Below are 16,815 nucleotides of genomic sequence, written 5' to 3' on the forward strand. Positions count from 1 at the left end.
TTCATTCTACCAGACACCTTGAACTGTGAAGCAGTCATACAGGGAAGCAAGTTGTGCAAGATCGATGTGAGTTGGTTGCAATAATGAATAAGTCAAGACCTGATCCCTATGCACAAGAGATAATAATTTGTTAAAAAATATATCTCTACAGTGGGACAATATTAAGTTGTAACCTTAAACAGATTATAACCAAGCTTAAATTATCAATACTCTCAGATTTTAAGTACTCACGTGAGGCTTCATCAGCCCGTTTCTATAACTGGTCATGAATTCAAAAATATGTAATCCATTTCTTCACACGCATTTTGCTAAACTTAGGTTGATATATTAACAACTCAAATTATGTTCAATGTAAAGTATGATGTCACTACCTCAACAAGATATAGATCAAATGAAACTGCAACCAACAACTTACTAGATAGCTATACAGAAATAGCTCTGTGAAAATCACAGTACAAGAAAAAGATTTTGCAATCTCTATATACTTGTTTTGGTGGACTAGTTCTCTTTGAACATCAGTGAGTGCAATCAGGATGTTCATCGGCTGTCGCTAAATAAAAACAAAAGCACTCCTTAGTTTGAATAATACTCGCCTCAATAATTGCAAGAGAGCCACAATCTCAAATAAAGAGTGAACCTTAGTTGTAGAGATTGCAACTAATTAAGAAACCTAACAAGATTGAGGCAGTCTTTACAGTGGTAACAGACACTAACAATTCCCATCAAACTTCCAATTCTACAATAAGCTTTGTAATACAAAGAAAACATATCTCAATGACACTAAAGAAAACTTATAGCATTATAGAAACTACCTGGGCAACAAAACTTGTATCCCAGCTATGAGTTAACATATAAAATACCTATTACAAATAGTATGTAAATCAAAGTCATTGAATGTAAAAAGATCAAGTCTCTGAATAGAAAAAAATGCTTATTCCTATAAGCTTGCTAGGTCTCGCATGATTCCATAGAAGATTCTTGGTTTATAACCAATGTATGCCAAAACTACCATAAAAGACCAAGAAGCTTGGCTAAACCTATATTCTAATATGCTGAAAAGTGTTCATCAAATAGCCTTTGTTGTCCGTAAAGTTGTATTATCTCTCGAGAATAATTAAATATGTGTTAGGAAGTTGTTAGTTACCGGAGGGAGTTATGAGGCAACGGTTACAGGTTAGGCCACCCATTGGTGCCGTAGACTGTGTTAGTACCCTTGATCTCGGTGTCACATTACCCAAAGTGTTTTGGACTCCTCCGCTTGGTGTTTTAAACTCCTATTTCCGTAGCATGTATTAAATGCAGTTTACTGTAACCAGTAAACAGCCTCGGCATTTTGTGTATCCTGACAAGTACTACTACAAAAAAATTAACTTTCAAAACTGACTCATAAATCAGGCCTCTAGTATCCAAAATATAGTAACTGTATTTACATCAAATAAGATTTGTCATGGGACAGAAGGGCTCAAACTGCAAAGAGAGCCCAAAAGGCTTGTATCACAACTCTCATGTATCAAACCAATTAGTGTAAATCCAAGCCAGCATGTGTTTTGTCTGTACATAAATATTCAGTTAAATATAGATCCAAGGTACTCAAACTAAGTTTAACCAACCATATTCATTTGACGTTAGATAGGGCATTAGCTAGTATCATTAACTAACTCCATTTGAAGAATCAAAGTTATGAATAAGTTGATATTGGTTGAAAAGCTTATATTGTGATGCTGATGGTTTAGAGCAATCCATTGCCAGAATTGTAGTGTTTCTACATTAATAAAATAATCAAGACAAAGTGAAGAATGTTTTTGGATCTGGGCAAGATCCACAATAAGATTTCCTTTCTTATCAATTTGGTGGCCATTGATGTTTACACATCACAATATTCATAAAATGATAAGATAAAAGAATACCTGACATCCAGAAGCTCTGAAAGAGCTAAAGTCGTGATGTCCTACAAGAACTTTGCATGCCTCCTGAACAAATTCAATAATAGAATTAACAAAAAGAACACAAGAGAAGCAACTGCAATACTAGCTGGGATATGTACCTTCATAAGAGAGATGTTCAAGTCTTCCGGGACATGCCATGCCCGATCCTTTTCAAATGTAGACAGAGGTTCTATGCCCGAAAGAATTCTATAGTAGTATCTGCACCACAAATTATTCATAAGCTTGTAATAGATTAGGAATCCTATGACCACTCAAGTATTGTTTCACCACCACTACATTGAACATATTGGCTCTACTCTTACAGAGAACAGAAGGAAGAATAAAAACCAAGGCATAGGATACATGTAGCATTAATTTGATAAAAAATGCCCAAGCCCTATCCTGTGATAAGCATTCAAAAACTGGTAGTCTTTTTGCCTTATCCGATTTGTTGTACCTACGTGCGCTCCTGAGCTTTGTAGCGAGCATGGAAATTTATTGGCACACATCGAACATCAACCACTGCAATATCACCTGCATTTTTCTGAATTCAACACATTAAAAAGACAAATTATTAAATTGTATTAGAAATGAGAGTACTTTCATAAAGGTTGGACCCAGTGAAAACCAAAGTCCAGAAATTTAACTCTTTTAACCTCTCAAAAGGGCTAAGATACCACTTGCTATATAACATATCTTTGTTATGCATATTGATAGACATGTCAAGGCCTTGCAGCCACAGAATCTTTACATTCTAATCTTTCTAGTCAGGTAAGTCTATGGTAAAATGGCTAAACTACGGGAAAACAAAACTTGACATGTATTTTGGGTCCAAGCATTTCAGTCAATTCTTTCCAATTATATTTTTAAAATTCATATTGGTCAGAAATAATTACTTAATTGTATTTCATGTACTAAGCAATCTTCATCATTGCTCTTCTGCAATCAGCAAAAGACGAGAGGAGCAAAAAGGAAAAGAGAGGAGAAAGAGTAAGGTTTTCTTTAAATCCCCATCACCAACAAAAGAAAAATGATTTATTACATAAAGTTGAACATAATAACGTTTCCTTTGCAATGCCAAACTAAAATCTTGTGTTTTTCATTTCTTTTTCTTATTTTTGTTGTTTAAATTTCAAATGTTAGTTTTTGGCAATTGGGTTTCAAATTGTAGATGAAAAGGAATGGTATGTGCTATTTAATTTTTTGAAACTCGCCCTAACTCTCTAGTTTATTTGCAATAAACATCAAAAAATGCACTTCAAATGTGATGAACATGCTGATATGATGTAATGCATTTTGCTGTTTCTTTTTTCCTTAGATTGCATGATTTGTTTAGCAATGGAAACCTATCTAACCCATGGCAAAAGAGATGTCCCCAGCAAGAAACATTTCAGGGAAACTGGGATGCTAAAACATCTCCCTACTGTCCCCATTTTTCTTTGCAATCAAAAACATCTTGGAATGTTACAGATTTCCTCGAAATGCAGGGGATAGATAGCCATCTTAAAGATGGACAAACATCTCCTGACAGACCCAGGGACGATTATCCCCAAACCCTAAGTCCCAGCAACTTTGTATTTCTTTACTTTGTTATGCCACGCAGAGTTCAACTTGTATTCAGAATGTTTCAGTGCCAAGAAGTTTGGAGCAGACATGGCATCAACAGATTTTATAATTATAAAACCTACGACTAAAAGAGGAGTTAGTGTTGGTAATAGGATGGATTTGGAGTTCAAGTGAAAAAGTAATAAAAATCTTGTAAAACCAAACGTTAAATGATAGTTTATTGATACCACATGAAAACACATATTTCATACATTTTTTAAATTGAACATTTTATTCCTGAATTACTGTCATGCCTTGACATTACTTACAAAGGAAGAAGAATTGCAAAATTTAGAAGGGCTGTCCGATTCTAATATCTCTGCTAGCCAACCTTTTTATTGGTACCCAAGAAAAAAAGTCATGAAAGCTGACCATGTTTAAAGATATATAAATATATAATAAGATTGCCATGTTAATGGGTGACCAGGAGCAGCGGCAATTTTATTAAATCAAATTCTTCTGTTTTTATAAATGAAAAAAAATTATACTTATTAGTAGTGATTAAAGTTAATACGTGTCTTTATTATATATATATATATCACTTACAAAAAATTATACAAATAATTGAAGTCAACATTAATGGGCAGCAATTACACATGTTAAAAAGCAATGTTTTCAAAGAAGATTAATGAAACGACTTCGTTAGTGTTTAGGTAGCAAAAAGTTTGTCTATAAACAAAGAACAATTCAGAGAGAAGCAGCAGCAATTAAGAAAGGTTATGTCTTTTAAAAAGAAACATCTTTATTCAAAGAGATGTCTCATATCACAAGAGAGATGAGGGTATAAAAAGAGAAAATTGTAGTGAGGATATTGCCAAGGGTGCATGGGACTCTTGAGGCATTGAATCATTCAGACACAAAATCATCAAATGAATAAGCAGTCAATCTCAAGACAGGTGGAAGAAGAGGAATTAGCATTCACATAAATAAACATTACAGACTCATACATACCTACCTACACATGCATACATACACCAGTTACATGTCTATCAGATATTATGGTATAAATATAATGAATTATGTAACTCATTATTTCTTAATTTTATTAGAAGTATAGCATTGTAAAGATGTTCTACTGCTTTTAATCTATAATAGATTTAGAAGTAGAAATGTATGATTAATGTGGATGAAGATTCCTTTAAACTCATAGCCACTTCACCGTCCCATTATGAAGAGTAGGTTGGGCATATGAGCGAAAATACTGTCAAGATTGATTCGAGTAGTAGCAACCATGAGCGGGGTTGGAGGGCCAAATGGCAGGTTCCATTAATGAGCTCTTCAACTCAATGGATAGGCTCAATGCACCTCAAATAATCTCCCAAGTACTTAATAATGAAGATGAAAATCGTTAAGGGAATCTCATGTACAAAGAGTATGATAATGATGATTAGAATTTTATTTGCAACATTGATTAAATATTTATTAATTGATTGATTGATTGATAACCTGGTTGCAAGATCTAAATTAAGCCATTAATCCAGTACGTATTTAGGAATTATAGGGAAAATTAAATTAAGTTCTAATAGGGGACATTGCAATTGGTTTCAAAGCAATAATCCTCCCATCCCATGGGACAATCCTACTTTAACCACCATCTAATTAGGGTTAACTATTCAGCCCTTTTCTTAAGTATATTAAAAATTAAATTGAATATGTCAACATTTCATTTCTATACGTATGTTCCTTTAACTACATGTCTAATATAAGCCTTCTTATTCCATGTGTATTTTATATGCATGTTCTTCACATGTATGCCTTGTGTTTGCTTCATTACTCATGGACTTCAGCATCTTTATTCTATGAGATCATTCATCGTGTATGCCTTCTGCCTTTATGTATTACTTCGTGCCTTAAATGGCTGAATATAGTGTCCCCTTTCTAAACTGGGATTTAATAATAATTAATAATCAATAATAATTATAATTAATTATAAAATATGCTTACAAGTTAATTAAGTTTAACAAAAGGTCAAAGGCATGTAATGAAGAGTTGTGACTCCCTCAACATAAAATATAAAAGGGAGAAGAGTGCTTTCCAAAGGGGACATGGATGGAGCAAGGAAAATTGGAAATTAAATATGGAACAATCAAGTTGGAATTGGAGAAGGATTCAGAAATAAACCTTAATCAAAACAAAAGGAACAATGACTAAGATTAGTTAAGGAGCAGCTAAGAAAGTGTATGACAACACTCCTGGGAAGATATATAAAGAAGTTGTAGAGTGCATTTGAAGGGACCAAGAGTTTATATCTGACTTACATTTGCAGATCTGCAAATTAAAATATGAAAGGGAAACCATCGAAGAAAGGTTGAAGGCATTACTGTAAGAAGAGTTCACAGCAGAATTGTAAGAAGAGTATACGCAGATATAAAAGAATATATTAATGCTAATTGAGAAGGAAAGTATATGCAGACTTAAAGAAGAAGTATTAAAAAGGATATAGTTTGAAGATGTGTATCGAAGAAGGATTAATAAAGGAATAGGACATAAATATGGAAGAGATTATTTTAAAAGGGCAGAAATTATGAGGATTGTCCTCTTCCCAAGGGTGCTATTTGTGAAAGGTTGAGACTTTTCCACAAGGAAGAGATTATGAAGAGATGTGACCTCTCCCTTACACTATAAGATTAAAGGGAAGAATATTTCATTTAAGGAGGAGACTCGAGGGTACCAATTGGTAAAAAGACATTTTACTCTTAGAGGCAGTAATGGGGGCAGTGACTCAAGTCTTATTAAAGGTGGTGACCCTTTCACCATGAAGTATAAAAGAGATCATACCAATCAATCAAGGATCACTTATGAATGATCACTCGTGAATCCAAAAAATTAATTGTTATTTATTGGATGTAGAAACGGTGATAGAGCAAGTTGGTGAGGACATGACAATGGACAGTGCACTGGATATGCTAGTGTTAGGAATAAGTCAGAGGTGGACATGGATAGTTGGCTCAATCAGTTCCATCTTGCTCCCCTCACACTTGCGAAGCCTACACTGTGTTCATCACGGCAACAGTACCCCCACCTAGTGACATCATAGACTTCGAGGCTACATCCTCACCCGTCTGAGAGCTCGAGCCAAAGAGGGCATGTTATGGCTAGAGACGATGCATGTGTAGGCATAATAGAGACATCCCTTCCACAAATATATTTTCACAAGGAGGATCAGTGATAGTCTGGTGATCCGAACCTGGACAAGCATTTGGCAGACATGGTGGGAAGTGCCCAAAAGGTGGTGGCTTCAAGGCAACTAGGGGCTCAAGGGGGGATAGACTAACAGGTGGAGAACCTTTTGACATTTGTTAGCAGAGGTTGTGTTGAGAAGTTTGCTAGGTGTTTTGAGTCATGAGGATGGCCTGCTACTGAGAATCTCGAGATGCTAGAGGATTGCGGCATGCATGAGCCTACAGGAGAGAGTCAAACCTAGACTTCCTTATGAAGAGTTGAGCAGATTTTTTGCAAGGAATATTATGAGTGGAGACGAACTCAACATATAACCTCAAGAGCCTAAAGTCCAATGGCCAACAATAGTCATAGCTTGGGAAGAGCCTATCAAACGATTGCAGGAGGTAGAGAATGAGTTGGCCCAGTGTGAAGATCAGCTTGTTGAGACGGAGGACAAGTTGGTACAAAGGGAGGCCCAGCTGGTAGCGAGAGAGGCTCAGTTGGCTGAGGAGAGAGCTAAGAAAGCGACATTGGAAGCTCATCTCGCCTCGACTACAAAGTTGGCAGATAAGTAGGATAAGGAGATTCTAAAGGTCGCTTAAATGGTGAAGTCAATCAACATGGGAGTGTCAAATGGTAGCTAAGAGCAATAAAAAATACTAGACTAAGCAAGTGTATAAGCTAAGAGAGCAACTAGCCGCTTCCACACCATCGACTCCTTTAAAGACACTTCCTTAGCCCCTTTCTAATGTCTTCCTTGTATAGTTGGTTGTGTCAAAAAAAAAAAATTGTCATATGAAGACAACTTTCTTTTTTTTTGGTGGGGGGGAGGGGGGGGAATGATGTTGGTAAAACTAGTTATTAATAATTGCTAATGTCCAAAGGGATAGGTAATTTGGGTTGGTAGTTTGATTGGTCACGACGGTTGGTAGTTATACCCCTTCGGCACTTATATATGACATGTACTTTTCTAAGAGACATCATCATTACTAGGAATGAAGAAATAGAGTTAGCATTGTGTTAGATACATATATGGCTATAAGCATTTTCTAAGATTATTAAGAAGAGCTTGGCGAATTCTCTGATAATTGTGCTACATTGCATTACTTTTTGTTCCTATCTATTCTCATATGTATTAAACTTGTCGTCCAAAGCGGTAAACAACATCTCCATTTTACCTCTAGTCCTCATTTCGATTCCCAAAAGATTTTCCACTGCCTATTCTCCTTGACTTCGCCCTCTTTTCTTTCCTTCAAATCTCTTGCTCTACTTCTCTTCTGCCCTTAAAGCAAACTGATATACCTCTTCAATACTGGTCATTCTAACAAGACTAATCTTCTCTTGGATACTTGGCCTTAATCCATTAAGGTAACGAGCAATTGTTTCCTTGACAACTTTTGCATTACATGTTCAAATTGGGACTCGACAGAACTATTGGGTATATTCCTAGACAAATCTTCTTGCTTGCTCCACCTCTTGCATTTTCTTAAGTCGGTCAAGCTCATAGTCATTCGGGTTGAATTGTCTCTTCAATTTCTCAATCATTCGGTCTCATCTTCTGATCTTCTCCTTTCCTCTTCTATTCCTCTGCAACTGAATCTCCTACGCCAAATTTTTGAATGAACTTTTAGTTTGGCCTTTAGCAAATTTGACCCTTTTAGGATCTTCAACATCTTCATACTTAAAATTCTTCCAAATCATTGATCCATTCGATCAATTCCCTCGGGTTAAGATTTCCCATAAATGTAGGGACTTCAATCTTGGGTCTCTTGCCAATCCTAGAAATAACCCTAAAAAACTTATCCTCTTCAAGATCTCTAGCCACTTCTACTGCTTCTTGTTCAACTTGTCCTTCTTTAAAATCCTCCTCACTTTCGTCTCTTACCGCAATATTTATTCTCCTATGTAACTCACCTTGTAATGCTTACACTTGTCTCTAGAGAGCTCTAAAAGCCTCTTCTATCACAACCGAAACTCTTGTGACACGGTTCCTTCATGGAGGCATTTTTCGCACATATCACTCAAACCCACAAACCACAGTCCTAGAGTAAATAGCCTCATGTTCCACATATTGTCTATGAACTCATCAACTTCTACTCTGATACCACTGGACAAAGGGTAATCTCAATGATTTGCAAGCCAAGCTACCATATGCACCATCAAAATGGCCCTAGATAACCCTATGACATTCTCTATATAGGGGGAAACTCAATCGCCCTAGAAGGTTCTCAAAATTCTAACCCTAAACTTTGAGGTCAACCATCCTTACAAAATTATTTTTTATCTTTTCTTACATTGAAATAGGCCCCAATCAACTTTTGGAACTCAAACAAATGTTTGAAGGAATTTTATTTTTATATTCTAAATAGTGCAACTTCTGAGGACCATAACTCTTCACCCATTTACCTAATTGGCTATTATATGTACATTATGGAATTGGCAGGAAGTGCTCTATGATGTCCATATGGCAAAACACCACTCAGCCAAGGTTTGACCCCCTTTCGGAGCCTAAAGCCTTCAAATTTGAGTTCAAAGTTTCTTTACCCTTCTGCCAAAACCGTAAAAAATTCAATATCTTCAAAACTATATTTGAAGTTGCAATGAAACTTTACTAGCAGGCTGATAGAACCAAAGTGAACCTCCAAGGAAGAATTCTGAACTCCAAGAAACAACTTAATAAAAATTGTAAATTTCCATAAATAGTAACTCTGCAAAAAGGTAGCCCTTATTGAAAACTAAACAATAATTTTGAGTGAGACAAGATTGCCCTTACACCCAAAATGCTCCTGCATCAATTTGTTGAGTTTAATTTAAATACTTTTTAAAAAATTTATCTATAATTTCTTTTAATTTAAATTGAATATTTTAATATAAAATAATTTGATATGTTTTATTTTAATATTTAAAATAAAATAATATAATAGCAAATTTAATCCCTTGGAAGCCAAAGTAGTGAACTTTGTTATAAGAAATTAACAAGTAAACTCATGTATCCATCACACAACATGTAACTTCAAACCATTTGACAGAAATTATATAAGGCTTGTGCAGAGATAAACGTGTATGCAATAAAATAGTGTTAGGAATACAAAGGAAGACAACATTCAACAAAACAAACATTAACACTTATGAAAAGACACTACAAATGAAAGCAAGCTAATTGATAAGAGTGCAAAGATCACTCTCCAATAGCTCCAAGAGTAGTTTGGATTTGTCCAGTGGAGGGTATGTGTGCTCGAGGATGCTTCAAGCTTTACTGAACTAGGATACTGATTCAACAATGGAAAAGGATGGAGATCTTAATTGTGGATGTATGGAGGGATTTCAATATAATAATGGTAATTTGGTAGGTTTCAAGCTCTTAAATTAGCATTATACCTTTGCATATGAAGGTGGATGAATTGTGAAGGGAGAAGAGTTAATTTATAGGAAAATTGGTGGTAAAATTTCGGTTTGGATTCAATCTTGAAACAAGCTCAAGAGAGGCTAGGATTCACATTATCTTATTAGAATTGTTTGTTGCTACAACATATTCTGCCTCTGTTGTGTACTAAGTAATATAATATTGCTTCTTACGTAACCAAGATACTAACCTTCCTTCAAGAAAATGATATATAATTACAATGTGTTTAGTCTTTGAATGATAAACAATATTCTTAGACATACTAACTGTACTTGTATTATCACAATGCTTAATACTAGGTTCGGAAAAAGTAATACCAATATCCTTTAGCATTTGCTTCATTCACATTATCTGATTAGAATTGGTTGTTGCTACAACAAACTTTGCCTCTGTTGTGTACTAAGAAATATAATATTGCTTCTTACTTAACCAAGATACTAACCTTCCTCCAAGAAAGAATGCTCCTCCACTTGTGCTCTTTTTGTCATCCACATTTCCCACCCAATCAGCATCAATATATGCATAAAATGTGAAGTCACTAATTAGTCTTACCATAAGTCTAATTCCAATTATCCTTTCAAATATATGAAATTCTTTTTATTGTTGCAAAGTGTATCTCCTTAGGATATGCTTGAAATCTTGTTACAAATCCAACTACAATAGCAATATCTAGTCTTGTATGGGTCAAAGATTGGAAGCCACCAATTTGTAACTTGTTTGCATAGCATTAGGTGAATCATCTTTATTAGACAATTTGCATCCAATTACCATAGGTATTCCAACAGGTTTGTAGTTTTTCATACCAAATCTTGCCAACTCTTTAAGATACTTGGTCTCAGATATGAAAAAGTCATCTTTAGTTTGTGTTATTTGCAATCCCAGAAAATATTTCATCTCACCAATCATAGACATATCAAGTTCATCTTTCATTTCATTAGATAACCTGTTACTTGCCTCATCATTTCCACCAAAAATGATATCATCAACAAATACTTTAATGATTAAAAAGCCATCGGAATCAGTTCTCAAATACATGTTACTATCTGTATTACCTTTCTTAAATCCCTAACTATATAATGTTTATCCGATCTAGCGTACTAGGATCTAGGTGCTTGCTTTAATCCATACAGTGTCTTCTATAGCTTGCATACCATGTCTTTCTCTTCAGTTAATAGAAATCCATCAAGTTGTCCAATGTAGATTTCTTCCTCAAGTTCGTCATTCAAAAAAGTTGACTTAACATCCATCAAATACACTTTAAGATTATTGTTAGATGCATAAACCAAAAACATTCCTAAGGGAAAAGGTTTCTTCGAAATTTATACCTTCCTGTTGTGAATAGCCTTTACATACTAACTTTGCCTTGTTTCTTACAACTTCACCTTGCTCATTCATTTTGTTCCATGGAACCCATTTTGTACCAATAACATTCTTATCTTTACGTCTAGGGACCAATTCCCATGTATTGTTCTTTTCTATTTACTCAAGCTCTTTCTTCATTGCATTTATCCAAAATTCATCCTTACATGATTCATCAATAGTCTTGGGTTCAATCTGTGAAATCAAACAAATTTCATCTCTTACCTTCTCTTGTTATTACTCATCTGCTAGCATCTCCAATGATTTGAATATCACAAAGGTTCCTTGCAACATATTTAGGTGTTCTTTGTTCTTCTCTAGGTTCTTCAATCTGTACATGTATTCCATCATCCATTTCAAAGAATAATCCTTGCTATGTATTCTGATTTATCACTGTTCTTTGATTTGTACTAGCCTGATTTGAATCATCATCGGAGTCATATTCAAATATTCTTTCCTATACCTGAAATCTTTCATCAATCTTGATATTTGCACTCTCAACAATCTTCTTTAATCTCAAATTATAACATCTATAAGCCTTACTCTTAGCTAAATAACCAAGGAATATGCCTTCATCACTTCTAGGATCAAATTTCACTATCTCATCTAACTACACCTCCATCATAGCTCTCGAATTCAACAACTTATCTTTGTCACCTATCATGTGAAGTGAACATCCACTATCTATAATCTAGTCTGATTCCTTATTCACAAAATGTGAAGTAATTGTCTTTCCTTATTTAACAGGACTCTTTCTTAATAGCAACAAATCCAATTTCATCTTCATCATCACTATCCAAATAATTAATCTCTTTCACTTCAATTTCATCATCAGTCACATATAGACATTCTTCAGGAATCTTTGATTTGTAAGGTCTAGATTTCACCTTAGCTTCTCTCTTAGGACATTTATAAGAAAAGTGATTAATCTGTTTATAATGCCAACAAATAAAAGGAGTTTTGTTTCTGAAAATACTGTTACCTTTAGGTTCCCTTTTTGCAATCAATGATACAAAATCGTCAGTCTTCTTTTCTTCTTTTTGTATATCTGCCTAATCACTTGCATAATCTCCATAGCTTCCACTGATGCTTGCATTCTTTATTAGTACTCTCTTATCATTATGAGTACTAGCTCTAAAAGCAGTCCCAAGTCTAGGCAAAGCATCTCTCAATCTATTGGTCTCACAAACTTGCAATTTCCCAATCAAAATTTCTTTATTGAAATATTTAGTAAGAGGAATAACTTATTCAATAGCATTTATCTTGTCGTCATAAGATGAGTCAAGGATCTCAAAATCTTCAAACAAACTTCATCTTCTGTTATAGTTCATTCAGAGCTTCTTACACCTATAGTAATCTCAATAATTCTCCGCACATATGTCCTATCAATTTCATCTTCTTGCATTCTAGAATTTTCTAACTTAGTTTCCCAATTCTACAACTTCACTTTCTTTGTATGTTCATCACCTTCATATAAACTTTCTAACCTAGTCCAAAGATCATAAGCAAGATCAAGACCTTTTACCTCAATATTTCAGCCTTTGAAGGTGCACTCATCAATGCTTCCCTAGCAATCATGTTACAATGGAAAATATTTTTTTAATGATCGATGCTTGGATATAGCTCAATCTCTGTCTTAACCTGTACTTGAGTCTTTGTAATCAATCAGAAGTCAATCCCCATGTAGATCAAGTGTGTTCGCATCTTATCCTTCCAACTATCATAGTTCTCACCATCAAACTTTGGATTATCCTTCATGTAAGTCATAGATCTCATCAAGATGCTAAGCTTCCTTCTCAAAGAGGACCCGTTGCCCTAATACCAATTGTTAGGAAGTAAATTCCACACACAACTAGGGGATGGTGAATTAGTTGTGACAAATTAACTTTAATCCAAACTTATAAATCTCAGCTCCAACAATTAAAACAATGATGCACAACAAGAGAAAACCATACACCATGATACAATGATTCGTTGACTAGGGAAACCCTTGATCAGAGGGACAACCCCGGTGGTGATGGTACCCACAAGATAGTGTACTAATATATAAGTTCCTTGTGAAAGGACGTGACCTTGTTAGAAGCCGATTACAATGTGTTCAATACAACAATTCTTGTTAAAGGACAAATCCCTGTTAGAAGACTTAAACCCTTGTCAAAAGGTTCTAACCCTGTTAAAGGTTAATAAAGAAACAAATACACCCACTGCCTAAATGCTTCAACAACTGTGAAGATCAAACATCAGGACAACATATCCAAAATAGTGAACTGACTGATCTGCAACTTACCTGCCAAAAGAGAGTTCCTTTGAAGCTCAACACATTCAACCAACTCTATCTTTGCTTTGCTTTGATCATCCAACACAAAAGCTCACACCCACACTTTCCATGATGATCATACCATTGCTACCCAAACAAGGAAAATAACTTTCACTTATACCCTCACAAATAATTATTAAGTCGGCCTATTAAAGCTTCCCCAATGTACAATTAGTAACATAGGACCATGCTAAGGCATACCGCCTTCATAAGCATCGTTACAAATATTACATTAAAGTTCCCACACGGTACAATACAATCATTACATTTTCTAATATATACAACACGTTTCCTTGACCCAATCGGCTGTCAATAAAACATATTGTATGTTTCACAGCAATGACCTTTTCAAAATGATCTCTAAGCCTTGCCATCATGAACATAGTTGCACGAACATGTCTTTAGCTTGCTGACATTAATTCCACCTCGCCAAAATGACACAACAAATATGCTATCAACTGTGTCTGACATTATTTTCTGTACACTGGTCTACTACCAGTCTTCACCAAACATATTGTAACTTATCCAAAACTCATTATAAGATCCAGTGAACATAGATATGATATCTATACTCATGCTTCTACACAAATCTAAGCTCACATAGCTTACCCTGTAATATGCCAACTTCATTGTGCCAACAATTACGTTGCAATATACAGAATCTCTGTCTATCATGATCACATAAGCATATGTTGTCATCAATAACAAAACGTATCATCAATACAACACATAACAGTATATCAAAGTGCCAATCAAAACTCTATTTCTAACAGCACTCATGTATAAAAAACTAACATAAAAAATGTGACTAAAAGTAAAGAAGATGGTGAGGAAAAAGGTATTTAAAAACATTAGAGTTGGAAGAAGTACTGTATAATGTCTCTTAAGCAATATCTCCACTAAATCCTTGGGAGGAGAGTGTCTATTCACTCTAGAGTAATAACTGCAGTGCACTGTAAAAGTGAGTCTCCAGTTATTGAGCAGATCTCCAAGGATGATTGATGAGAATTACTCTCAGGGGGATCTTCATTATAGTTATATTAAGCCACACTTGGTGTCACAGAATGTAAATTAGAAAGACTTGGAGGGCTGTGGTTCACTAGATCCTCACTGACTGCATAGCATCTAAGGTAGGATACCTGACATGAATTTAATTCAATGGGCACTAGCTAACTCCATGTAGGTTCAACTAGATGAGATGATTTAGCCTGCCTAACTGAGGGACTAATTGCATGTGCATAGCCTTAATCCATGCTACCAAAGAAGTACATAAACAACTTTAATGGTTATTGCTTGTGCTCTGCTTTCTTATGTATATGCTCTATGTTCATGTTTAAATTGTGCTGTCTTCTTCCTCTCTACAGCTCGCATGGTCATAGCAATAGTTGATGGGTATCTAGAACTCATTTATTGTTGATTTGCATTGTTCCGTCTGTCTAGCTATCCTGGGTCAGTTAAGTTGTTATCTCTTGCTCATTTAGATCCTTTGTCGACAAGGTGTTGGAAATTGGAATAAGCACACAGAGTGCTGCAACAGTTAACCATGTCACTGTAAATTAAATGATCATGTGAATGTCACTGTTAACAAGTAGCATAGTTGAGCTATGCCAACTAAAATTGGTGTGCATAAAAAAATATAATGTAATAAATTCAAGCTTGAGAATTAATAAAAAATGTATCGATTCCATGTCTCTATTACACAAACCTTTAATATGATGTCTCCTAAGAACACTTCACTTATGTTAAACATACAAATAATGTGGGACATGAGGATTATGCTGCTTCATTTTGGCTTTTCTAGATTATGTGGGATAACATTTGTGGAATCTTCCAAGTTTCCTTTCCTTTGTTTGGATATGTTGTGATTGGACCAAAATGTTAGATTTATCATACTGACTATATGCAGGAGATTGTGGGTTCAAATCTTCATAAGATTAAGAAAGCACCTCCCTTATGCAGTATATAAAATACCATAAGGGCCATTTAAGGGACGTGTTCTTTTTCACCAAGATCTCCTTTAAGCTGCGCAAAATTTTAACAATTAGAGCAAACACCATAATCATAGAGTAGCATTAATAACACTCCAGTCTTGCTTTTAGCAGTTACAAATTAGGGAAGATCCTTTCCCAGAGCAGGCATGATTGACATACCTGTAAAAAATGGTTGACAGCACTTTTGACAACTCCAGGTTCGTGCGCAAGTAACTGCATCCAGCATGTATTGCCTTGTCAAGTTTCATTGAAAGATGGTATATGTTTAGCTACAGATATTTTCCCATTTAGTTTTTGACAATTGTTGTAAACAAGGAACGTGAGCATGCTAGAATTACAACTAAATACTTAATCCCCATACGTAGCAAACAGAATTGGTTGAAAAATATGATGCTTATAACAGCTGATTATTAACATAACCAGGACGCCTGAGAAATGAATACGTTTAAAAAGTAACTATATTCTAGAAAAAAAGTCTATTTGAATCTTCTATAATACAAAAAAAAAATTTATTGCAAGGTAGAGGAGGTAAGTTCCTGTTTTGACTAATCAGAAAAACAGATTACATTCAAATTGTGCGGAGCCAGTTGAGAACAGAAGCAAAATGCTCTGTCTGCATTAGAAAAATAAAACCTAGAGGAAATATTGTTGAGTGGCAGATGGGAGAAACCAAAAAAAAAAACTACCCAGCTAGCAAATATCAATCCTAATCATAATGTATGACCCTTGTAGAAAATATTTATATAAAATGTTAAGTCCTGGAATAGTGCAATCAAATACTTAGATCTAATATTTATATAAAATGTTTAGTCCTGGAATAGTGCAATCAAATATCAACCAAACCATTCATACAGTATACTTAGATCTAATACACATAAAATAAACAAATCTGCACACAGAAACAAGCTAGAACAGAATGATCCATTCACACATATCATTCAAATAAATCACAGATCTGCTGAAGCAAAGAAATGTGCATACTCCGTTAGTTTGTTCACCACAACAAAATACAATCTTTACCTTACACATTACGAAGTCTATCATGAAATCCAT

The 16,815-nt window shown here is 34.9% G+C and overlaps 1 protein-coding gene across 2 annotated transcripts in view; it reads right to left on the minus strand.

The window, feature by feature from the left end:
• The window catches only part of LOC149568571 (Pseudouridine synthase family protein), a 213,173-nt gene that overhangs the window by 68,250 nt on the left and 128,108 nt on the right, over window positions 1-16,815 (minus strand). For both annotated transcript variants that reach the window (XM_089821466.1, XM_089821467.1), the window contains exons 4-7: window positions 15,922-15,975; window positions 2,387-2,469; window positions 2,045-2,144; window positions 1,908-1,970 (exon numbers count right to left, since the gene is read on the minus strand). In XM_089821466.1, coding sequence (XP_089677592.1) covers window positions 1,908-1,970; window positions 2,045-2,144; window positions 2,387-2,469; window positions 15,922-15,975 — 300 coding nt within the window. The remainder of the gene's footprint in view (window positions 1-1,907; window positions 1,971-2,044; window positions 2,145-2,386; window positions 2,470-15,921; window positions 15,976-16,815) is intronic.

Source organism: Cupressus sempervirens, chromosome 3, assembly GCF_028749045.1.
Source record: "Cupressus sempervirens isolate cs-2001-9-10 chromosome 3, ASM2874904v1, whole genome shotgun sequence".
Taxonomy (NCBI): domain Eukaryota; kingdom Viridiplantae; phylum Streptophyta; class Pinopsida; order Cupressales; family Cupressaceae; genus Cupressus; species Cupressus sempervirens.